The sequence below is a fragment of the Pieris brassicae genome, chromosome 6, assembly GCF_905147105.1.
Source record: "Pieris brassicae chromosome 6, ilPieBrab1.1, whole genome shotgun sequence".
In the NCBI taxonomy this organism is placed as follows: Eukaryota; Metazoa; Arthropoda; class Insecta; order Lepidoptera; family Pieridae; genus Pieris; species Pieris brassicae.
In genome coordinates, this window is record NC_059670.1 from 5,807,287 (window position 1) to 5,818,535 (window position 11,249).

General features: G+C 32.7%; 1 protein-coding gene across 1 annotated transcript; it reads right to left on the reverse strand.

Annotated features, from left to right (window-relative positions):
• Positions 1–213: 213 nt before the first annotated feature.
• On the reverse strand, positions 214–10,687 carry LOC123711266 (neuronal acetylcholine receptor subunit alpha-2). The gene is made up of 12 exons (XM_045663765.1): positions 10,538–10,687; positions 8,794–8,997; positions 8,414–8,545; positions 7,999–8,157; positions 7,675–7,865; positions 7,216–7,322; positions 6,639–6,770; positions 5,388–5,493; positions 4,799–4,994; positions 3,506–3,652; positions 2,273–2,433; positions 214–901 (listed from the first exon to the last, which is right to left on the reverse strand). Exons 1-12 carry the CDS (start codon positions 10,614–10,616, stop codon positions 707–709), a joined length of 1,809 nt encoding a protein of 602 aa, XP_045519721.1. The 5' UTR covers positions 10,617–10,687; the 3' UTR covers positions 214–706.
• Between the last annotated feature and the right edge of the window lie 562 nt (positions 10,688–11,249).

Here is an 11,249-nt window from a genome sequence, read left to right on the forward strand (position 1 = left end):
TAAAATCTATTAGGTAGTATTTTTTCAACAATAACAACCTTTGTAATTGCTTAGCTCATTAATTTAAGATAGATGTTTTATGTATGTATGTACAAAAAAATCTGTTCTTTAAGTATCGATTGTATATTTTCTCTTAATTATTTTGTATCTAAGTTAAGGAACTTGTAGTATGGCCATTCAGGAACCAAAGTTAAACAATGAAAAACAACAGAAAAACTCCTTAGTGATAAGTAAAACAACAAGGAGGAGGTCCTTGTCGTTTTAGTTCTTTTATTGTAATAATAAAAAAAGATAAATATAGATACCGACAAACATCTTGAACAAATATCCTTGTCTGCGCAGAAGCGATTTTTAGGTATGCGCCGCGTACCACCGCGTGACGTTCGATCGCGTGATTGGTATATCAGTTGACGTTTGTGTCCCGCGCTGTGTACGATGCGCAAACTTTCTCCCACTCCCTTGTTTAATGCTCAAGAAGTTTGCCGGTATTTGTAATGAGAAATGATTGGTCACATATACTGCAATAAATCAATGAACTAAAGGACACTTAACTTAAGGCCTTTATCTTATCAAAATATAGTAATGATTATATACTTACTACTTTCTTTATAAAGCGCCGATTGAATGACACATTGAATCGGCAAGATCTTGCAAGTAAAATTATATTAGTAGTTATAAATATTTGAATTCTTTAGGGTTTATTTATTTAAAAATGTAAACATAACATAACACTAAATGCCACAGAGTAGATAAAGAACAAAGTCTTATCCGTTATTTCAGCAAGCTCCCTTACTTCGCTGTACTGGATGTTGTCAGTCTGCATCTGTTCAAGATTTCTTGGCGTTGGTACCTCATCTTCTTGTTGTAAATCCTCGTTTATCGTTTCGTAAATGCGGCAATCCTGAAATAGATAAAGTTGTACTATACACAAGGGCGCATTTAGAGTTCCCTTTAGGGTGGCTATTTTTAATGAATAACCCTATATACAAGTTTGAGGGTTTATAATGCACTATTTACATTGATTACGATTTGTATAATTTTAATACATAATTAACAAATAATAACCATTTTAAGAATACATATTTTATTTATATATATACATATACATAGTAGCTGACCCGGCAAACGTCGTTTTACCATTTATATTATTTCCAGGAAACATTTTTTTAATTCAATAAAAATAACCTATCTACTATAATAAGAAATAGGTGTTAATAGTAGAGGGGCGAAAATTAAGGGTTGTTTGTATGTATTTTTTGTGCTGTATCATAAAAAATACAAAAATTAAAAATTGTCTTAAAAATAAAGAAAATTTGGGGTGGACACCCCTTATCACTTAGGGGTTTGAAATGTAGCCGAGTCACAGAATAAGTTGACGACGTGTGTCAAGCCCAGAAGGCTGATCGTAGGCTATTAGAAAAAAACCACCAGGTGACAGAAATCTAAGGTCCACCTAAGAGGTTACCGCCACTTGATTATTAAAATTTACTTTGTTAATATTGTTTAGTATCAGTTCCAATATTTATGATACAACGACTCTTACCAAGCATCAGGAGAGGGGATTAAACCCCAATGACATACCCTAATCCGCCCTTAACTATACATAATAAATAGGAAAATAATTTTCTTTCAACTCTTATGATATTATCTTTTGTTGACATGGCTTTTACACATTAAGAAAACACTTTTAAACGGATTGCAGCTGTATTATTATTATAAACTTATAATTATTTACATAATTTTAAATATAAGTTTTTCCGACGTTTCGCGTGCTTTACAGCGTGCGTGGTCACGGTGACTATAATTATATATTATTTTCTTGAAGGAGTAAGTAATACCTGTATCTTATATACCATAATAAACATGTTTATCTTTATTTTTATTTTATGATATCCTAACAGAGTTATTTAGTCTATGTAGACAAATTTTAAATAACATCCATCTACTTAAAAAGGTCGCTGCCCAATTCTAAAATCAGTTAGCTAATTATGTAATTTTGTAGTTACAACATTTTCTAAATAAATAATTAACCAACTAGAGATAAATTAATGACTTTATAATTCAAAGCCTTATTTTCAAACGATAAAATAAATTAAGTATATTATATTCTCTAAATAATTAAATATTTTAGTAAATTTTCACACAATTTAAATTAAGCTGATTACACCCTACGTTATATAGACAACAGCATTTGTTAATTTCATCCTCGAGACGGTATTACGCTATTTATAATTGTTTGAAAGGCCAAAGAGTTTAATTTAATAAAGCTTACCTTCAAAGGCGGCAAACAGAACAGAGAACGAAACCATTGGGCCGTTAAAACGTTTTGCATAACAATGGTCCGGGCTAGCCGCTCCGCCAGTGACGTCATTAGTGCCACTTGTATTAGCAATGCCAGGAGGATACCCCCCAAAACTGCCGTGTATAGAATCACTGGAAATGTGTAGGGAAAATTCTTCAGGTTATTAGGTTAATTAGTTCGTCGTTTTTATTTATTTTTATAATAACCATTATAAGTCGTACGGGCTTAAAAATCTGTGGAAGGAAATCTGTCAAGGACAAACCATTAAAAATATTATATCACGAAAACCAAGTTAAATTAAGACAGAAAACAAAAAGGTCCATATTCTAATTCGTATATGAAGTCACAATCTCGTTTGTCCGCTGTCAAATATGTTATAACTATTGAAACTTGTGGTTGTGGAACTAGTCAGTTCAATTTAAGCTTTATTTAAGACGTACAACGTTACGTACAGGGTTAGATGAAAACACTGCTGTAAGTTGATTTTTGATGTATGGAGGATCGTTAATGAAGATTTGTTTCCCGTTGAAACTAGTTATAGTGGAAAACACAGGACACTGATCACTTACTTGCCTATAAAGAACAATCATTTGTAAAACTGATACAACCTTTGTTTTTGGGTGCATAAATAACATGCTTAAGCCAAAAGCCAAAGAGCTTCAAAAGGTGTTGGTTTCTCTACTCGGTTGTTTTTTGAAAAAAAAAAGGTTTTATTTACTAATCTATAACGGTAATCAGGTAAGCTGATGCAATGGGCTATTGAACAAGATTTGAAAAACAATTTAAGTCAAGTAAATTCATTACATACAATCAATGTATCATACATTTATTTTTTAATTAAACATAATTTCAAAAAGCAGTAAACACGTAAACTAACGTCACGTTTATACTTAACACATGAATTATCATTCTTAAATTTCAATTAAAATCAGTTAGGCGAAAACATACTTAGCATTCTACAACATCGTCGATTCGACTAATCTGTGCCGTTCTGTGTCACGTGATTGACATATACCAATCAATATTGTGTAAATTATTTTTTTACAAATTAATGACTATTTGCAATTTATTTTACTCGATAAAAATATTTTATACAGATTACAGTACACTATTATTATTCTCTCTTACCCTATAATGTTTAAGTTAATTTAAATTAACATTTTGGGGTTGTATGTAGTATGTAGTGTGTATTTATATACTTACATATAGTCGGAACAGTGTGGCATGGCACTAAAAAGTCGATAAAGCAAAGTCCCATACAAATAATAATAGAGCAGCACGCATAGAACCATACTCTTGTCAAACATAGGGTCTCCGTCCAGAATGATAACAGGAGGAATGTTACTAATACTAAAAAAAACACGTGAGTAAAAATATGAAAATATTAATCGTTAATCTCTTTATATATGAGGTACCTAATATGATCATAGACATGTAGAAGGTTCCTTTTAATAAAGAACTGGAGATATATTTGGCCATAATCCCACCTGATGTTAGGTGATGCCTATTGGAGGACACCCCTGTCTAGGAGATGACTATTTAACCGCCGCTTAACTACACTCCTTTGCTGTTTTTACAAGAAACGATGTATCGAGTCTTGCAGTGCGGTACCCGAAGTTGTCAACAACGAACTGCTGAAACTCCAGTGCGCTTTCAGATGAGCTTTGTTTACCATAGGTTAATAAACGATCGAATTATAAGCGACTAATCAAGGCGCGAGTTTTGGATTTTTCAGGTCAACTCCCAAAAATCAGTCTTGTTACAAAATCCTGCCTGGAAAATCATTCAGGGCCTCGAACTAGTTACGCTTGTGAATTGATAACTTTCTCCAGTTTTTTTGAACACGGTTAAAACCCCCTCATCACTGAGGTCGTAGATGCGATCCCAGGCTGTGCACCAGTGGCCTATCTATATATGTGCGCATCTAACGATCACGCGTAAGGCGAATGAAGACATCGTGAGGAAACTGGCAAGTCTCAAATCCAACAATCAACGTCTTCTTTGAATTAATAATGATCAAAAAATTGCAATCTGAGGCCAAGACCCATTTATTTAGGGTTGTAGTTGTCAGGCAAAGTTGATCACCAATTAATAAAAAAACAAATCATCACGAATCAAATACAGAAATCTCAGACCTAAAAGGTTGCCACTGGTCTTTCTTATACTACTAAAAACAGAATAATGAAAAAGATTGCTGAAGCCCACATTAACTTCGCTATTGAACTTCCTGACACCGCAGGCCTAGTAAGAAGATTGAATAGGACAAAATCATTTGAATTAGTGAATAAGTCTTAGTGCACATTAGTCGTTAGTGCTTAACAATGCTAAGTGAAAAACTAGAACACAATTACAAAGTGTCTTGCCGTTAATAGAGACGATAAGTAGTATTAGTGTACACTTATAAGTAAATTCGCTTAGACTTCAATTATTTATTAGTCTTAAGTTAAGCTAAATCAGCATCTCTGATGTCTCACTGAAAAGATAATGAAAACTTACCCAACAATGGTGTATAAAACACAATATTATAAGCAGTGGCTCGTCGCTTAAGACCCATTTTGATTGCAAATCTATCACTACGGTGTGTTGTATTATCATCAGATGTGTACATTTGATTCCAAGACGCTGAGCTCACTATATGCTGACTGGACGACACTTCCCATATATTTAAAATAACATCGTCTAATTCACTAAACTGAAATATAAATGTTTTACGTCAAATATTAAACAACTTTGGATAAAATGTAAATTAGCTTTTAATTTTCTTGTAATGAGATAATTCAGAACATTTCAAAATAAAAGGAAAGGCGATAAGTAAAACAATTGACTGACACAAAACACGATACGGCACTAGTAGGTTTCTCTTTTGGTACGCAATTATCATTTGGATTAAGAAAACCTTTTTGCTGCAAATCCGAATTATTTGAAATCTATCGCACTTACGAACCCTTTGAAGTGTGAGTGTCTCGGGGAGGCGGTATCACTTAACATCAGGTTACCTTTTTGTCCGTATATCCCTGTACGATAAAAAAGGAAGAAAGAAGGAAGAAGAAGGAGTGTCGCAGAAATTAGTTAATTTTATACTTACAACTTTCATGGCTTCAGTGTTCTGGTCTAGTTGTTTAAGAATAATTTTTTCATGTGCCTGCCATGGCTCTATAACGATAGCACAAGTGTATTCATCGCGCGGCCACCTGAAATTGAATATTCAAGGTATTCTTTAAAAATATCTAAAAACATATTTATTTGTTAGTAATCTTACAGCTAACATACATATTATAAAACAAAACAGTTAGACATAGATAAACAATATATGAACAGAAAACATAAGTAAGTACAAACATTACCTGTCCACATCGTATCACCAACTTTCGAACTAACTACTAACTGATGTGAGACTGATCTTGAATTGGATAATCGTGATTCATGTGCACTTTTTACTATTTGCTTTTCATGTATCCAGTATCAGTTTAGTAAATTTTTTGTTCCTGTTTAGTTTCTTCTTTATAATTATATGCAATATGTATTTTTGCATTTCTTGCCTACATTATGTAATTTAATACATTTTTTCTTTACTCACAGTGGTTGCCTGGAAGAGATCGCTCGAAAGCGATAAGGCCGCCAGTTGCCCTCCTTTTCATTTTATTATGTTAAATTTTTATATTGTAATGTAACGAAGTGTTAATAAATAAATAAGTACGTGGGTAACACTGAAAATGTTTAGAACTGGCCAATGAGACACATTGCTAATGAAAACTTTTTGGTAACCTTTGTGAATTGGCGGGAAATCTAAAACTCTTGTTACACGTGAATATACACCTAACGCGAAATTTTCGGTTAATGATTTATTATGACTTTCGTTGTGGACTTACTCAACAACAAAGGTATGATAGGCTGCGATTAACATTACCTAATGAAGCCCGCGGATCATCGTGAGGGACGTTCTTTAACAGCGACTACTGAAGATAATAAGATAAGAAGATAATAATCAGTGCTATGCGACGCATGATAGAGGAAGATAAGAGAGTGACCTATCAGCAGATACGGGCAAGCCTAGGCTTTGGTATCAAGTCAAGTTCAATAAATATGACACGAACATTTTGGCGTCAGGAAGCTTTGACCCAGATGAATCTCCCATTCTTTAACTGACGACCAAAAATACCTTCACAGTCCTGGTGTCGCCAAATGTTAGATAAGTTCAACCGCGGTGACTCAATTTATTAAAAAAAATTATGAAAATAAATTCTAAGAAAAGAACTAAATCTGAAATTATTCTTCAGAAAGTCATCCATAATTGTTCTATATAGTTAAATGGATGATAATTTACGCTTGACCGTACCTGGTCATCGTGGTGGTATAGTCAAAGCACCAAGTGTTAACAGCGGTCTGCATATGATATGTTGCCTCACCGCTGTTCACCATTGTTATCAACTCAGGGTTCTTCGCGTCTAGCATACTTACTGTGTCGGAGCTGAAAATATCCAATGAAATAAGTTCATAGGAAATTTATGAAAAACAACTAAAATGGAAATGGGTGAAAACATACAGAAAAATGGACCATAGAAGTTATGGAATGGTGGTAAATTTCGTAATAATATTATTCTTAGAGAAATAAAAATTTTGAACCATAAAGAAAAAAAGTTGCCAATTCAGGCAAAGAGCAGTGTGGGCGCGAAAGTGTGTATGGAGATCTAGTTTCAACCACTACTACTCAGTTCAGTTAAAGTGTGATCACGGAGAGATCATTCCAATTCATTTTGACCCGCAAAAATCTTGTTTGGTGGACAGAGTTCATTATTGCGACTAGTCTGCACCTGCATTAGACACGCTTCGAGCAAACGCGTATAAAGGGCCCAATTTTAAGCAAATGAAAATGAAACAAAATAATCAAATCTAAGTTTTCATACATTACTTACTTGAACGTGTGGAATGATGGACTCCATATTTGTCCTTGACGAAATTTTAGGGATGTTACATTGTTGAATTTGGCGAGGTCCCACGCCATAGTTTGATCAGTCCAAGTCTAAAGAATACTTATGTTTCAACGCTTATAAAAATTAAGATTTCCACGGAAGAAATGAGGATTATGTTGTAAATAAAATTAAAATAGGCTTGATAAGAATGTAGAAAAAACGACTATAAAGTTTTTTACTTGATTATCAGGTTATTTTTTTGTTGCTAATTTTGTTTCGTTAATATATTGCCAAGATCCGGATTTCCATTTCAACACCACGAAGTTTAATAATGTTTCATAACACGCCAATCTGATTGACACTCCATAAAAACACTTTTTTTATTTAAATTTTTCAAAGACTTCGAGATTTAACAGATTATGCCTGGAAGTGCGTATGCAGTTGAGGGATTAATATTCTTACCATAACCATTGATAGACCAGTTGATAACTTTGACTCAAATGCGTCGTACGAAACACTGTTGATCCTAATACCAAGATTTACTACCACTTCAGAGTTTGGAGGTACCATTGGATCTCTATCAAGCAACAATACCCTTTTCAGTTTGTCCGAATTTGATAGTTTTGGATCTATTGCTTCGGAATTTGGAGTTACTGTAATAAAAGCGATAATTAATCACTATACAATAATTGTATTTTTAAATAGGTATCCATCAGTTAGCGTATAGATGAATCAGCTTAACATACAAAAACTTGTTGAGATTTATAATTACGACATTTTGTTTACCATCGCTTGCGTCGCCTGGTATAGGACAATCATACAAAAATTTGGCCTCAACTCCGTTCCATGCAGCAAAACTGAAGTATTTTACTGGTATTGGGTCCATATCCATGTAAGTTAGGAGGGGAAGAGAATCACCTTCTTTACCAAATTCAATGAGTCCTTCTACAATAAGAAAACGTTGTTGAATAAAATTCTAGTAATGAATATTAAGGGAATTATAAATAAGCAATAACTGGGACGTTAAATTAATTTATTGTTTGACAACGTTCTTAAACGACCTATAGCGAAGCGTTATACAATATTAGATTCGTATTGATGTGGATTAACGTGTTGCCATGGTAACGAATAAAAAAGATTTAATTCCAGTAACATTCATGTAAAAAGAATTGTTCTAAATTATAATAAAACTTTAATTAACCTTCTGATATTTTAATGTAGAAAGCCCGAAACTCTACGGGAGAAAGAACGCCAACTGTCTTGGCTGATGCTTTTGCATTTCTTCGTAAATTGCGTCGTAGTTCCGTAAATTTATTAGCACCACCACCTATGACTGTAAAACATTGACATGCAAAATAAGTCCACATTACAAAACATACAAACTATATAGTTTTGATAACGAAAATAAATTAAACCAATTTTCGTTTGCCTTGATTGAGTTGAGTTACTTTTACGTTAAATTCGTTAGGAAAGTCTAAGCTAAAAGAATATTATTTAGCACAATACAGTCTTAGTATATTTTTAACTTAATAAGAATAAACAAAAAATATTAAAAAACTTTGCCAATTTGAAGGTACTTACCTATTTCATAAACTGGTTCGGTAGTAGGTGCCGGTACAGATGACAGCAAAATATGTCCATTACTAGCTGCCAATATCGCGAGGTGCATCTCGAACACAATGCTGGAATCTGACTTCACTTGCTTACGATCGTATGCATTCGTCCAGAAATAGTTTTTGTAACTGTAGCCATGTTGACAAAGATATTCCTTGCATCGTAGCGCCACTAGAATAAAGTGTTAATTAATTTATTTATATATATAACGATATAAACTAAATTCCACAAGCAAAATTGATACCTAGTTGAAAGTGATTAAATGTTAACTAATCAATCGACAAGCGACTATTAAGTTGACAGGAAATAAGTCATAAGCAATACGTCTATATCATTATTGGCGCCATTTTTATAATTATGATTGTACTGATTTGACCTTTCATCAAATATTTATCTCTGTAATACATTTTTGTTAAGTTAGATTTTACAGCAATTTTATATAATTGTGATCCTTTCTATGAATTGTTTAGGCGAAAGTCGTTTTGCACATTCTAGCTTTGTACGAAAGCGAGGGACAATGGCGCGTTTAATCTTTTATTTGTTGATATTGTCAGCGCATTTGGAACCTTCATATTTTTAAAAGCTTTAACAAATACAGTATTATATGCAATAATTCTTTATATGCAGACCTCTAACCCTACAACGTTACAGAATGTTTATCTATCTACAGTGAAATCAGCCACACTAGGTTAAAATATAGAACAGAAATTTAAAAAGCTAAACTGTAAAAAAAATTGTATTGTTTGGTATGTGCTATAAATGTAAATAGTTGCCTCATTGAAGTTATTTGTAAGGGTACATAAGTTTATTAAAAATAAATAAAAAATATTGGATTTTGACATACGAAAGTCATAGTTCGCATGTTCGAAGTCTCGTTCCTCGGCTTAGTCAATAACACCAGTGTATGTAGAAATTAGAAAACTAAATTTGTATGAAAATGACAGTTCATGTCGACAAATTTTCAAACAAATTTAGTTTTCGACTTTCTACACTACTACTTCCGGTTAAGGCATCTTGAATAAGCCCCCTGAATCTTACCATAAGGAAAAAATAAATGATGCGTCTCGCATTGCAACAATGCGTCTGTGTGGTAACATCATAGATACAGTAATGTATAAATTACTTTTTAAATACTTGATCATTTCACAAAAATGTTTAACAATTCAGTACAAGTGTCTATTAAAGAATTCAGAAGAAAAGTTGAGAAAGTTCGAGAAACTCGCGTCAAAGTTGGAGTGGAATTGAGCGGTTAACATTTAAGATCGTTCCGGGATCGTCTCAATTATTTAAATTAAGGCAAGGATTAGTTTTATCGAAGCTTCATTAAGCGAGTAATATTTTATTTAAAGAACTGCGATAATATTATCTATTACATGTTCTAGAATATTTATATAGTTTTGTTTTAAATAAGATTGATTAAATGCTAATCAGTATTTTTCAGTTTTATTCAACTCTTGTTTATAAGTTGATGTAAACAATTAATGAAAAGAATACAAATCTGTCCCGAAATGTATTGTAAATGTGGCAATATTAATTTACTCTCATTCATAAAGACATCAGAATAACACTGTTAATAAAATAAGTAAATGTATCAATAATATAAACAAAATATAAAGAAGTAACTTTAGTTAACTTTTTCGTACCTTTATTTTACCAAAAAGGTCATAAAGCAACCGAAATAAATAACACAATACTGTTTTAAAATACTTACTGTTATATGTAAAAGTGAAATTAGTTGAAAGTACATTTCCAAATAAAAAACATACATAGATAAATAACAAACACTTCATTGTTTAAAAGTTCAAACGTATCACCGATCACCCACTGAGTTCTAATACTGAAGAATCGTTCTCTGCGCTGTGCGTGTAAAACAGGGCTTATTATTATGGGATGCTATTCATAAACTTAAATAGTTATTGCATGCTAGGTCCTTATCACTCCTTTATCACTTTGGATACAAATGAGAGTGACAAAAAATTATGATATAGCTTTTTTGTACTCGGTTGACTGTCTACGCATGGATTTATAATAGATATTAAAACCCTTATGCTACTCAGAGTTAGTAGCAGAGTAGAATTTTAATGGTGGTTCAATATATTTTATTTTATTCATGACAAACATACAAAAATACTGAACTTTCCTCTTGCACTAATGTTATAAGTTATTAACCAATTATAAACGTGAGGTCGGATCGCTCTTGGCCTTGTCGTAAATACCTGGACTGTTCCGTGACGTATGTATGAAGAGTATGTAATATGTAGAGAAGGGACTGCTCAAAAGTATCCATAATATGCATGGTGTAAGTTATGAAAGCGAACGAAGCGAGAGAGGTATATCAGGACGTGGCAAGTGAAGATCCGTGATATCTACCCCTTTAAGAAGAAGAAGAATATAGATTTACGTATAAATAAATAAAAACCAAT

Coding starts and splice junctions, on each gene's coding strand:
- LOC123711266 (XM_045663765.1), bottom strand. CDS start 10,616: ATGAAGTGTTTGTTATTTATCTATGTATGTTTTTTATTTGGAAATGTA. Junction 7,866..7,998: donor ACCAGGCGACGCAAGCGATG/GTAAACAAAATG, acceptor CTTTTATTACAG/TAACTCCAAATTCCGAAGCA. Junction 902..2,272: donor TCTGTTTGCCGCCTTTGAAG/GTAAGCTTTATT, acceptor TATCTATTTCAG/GATTGCCGCATTTACGAAAC.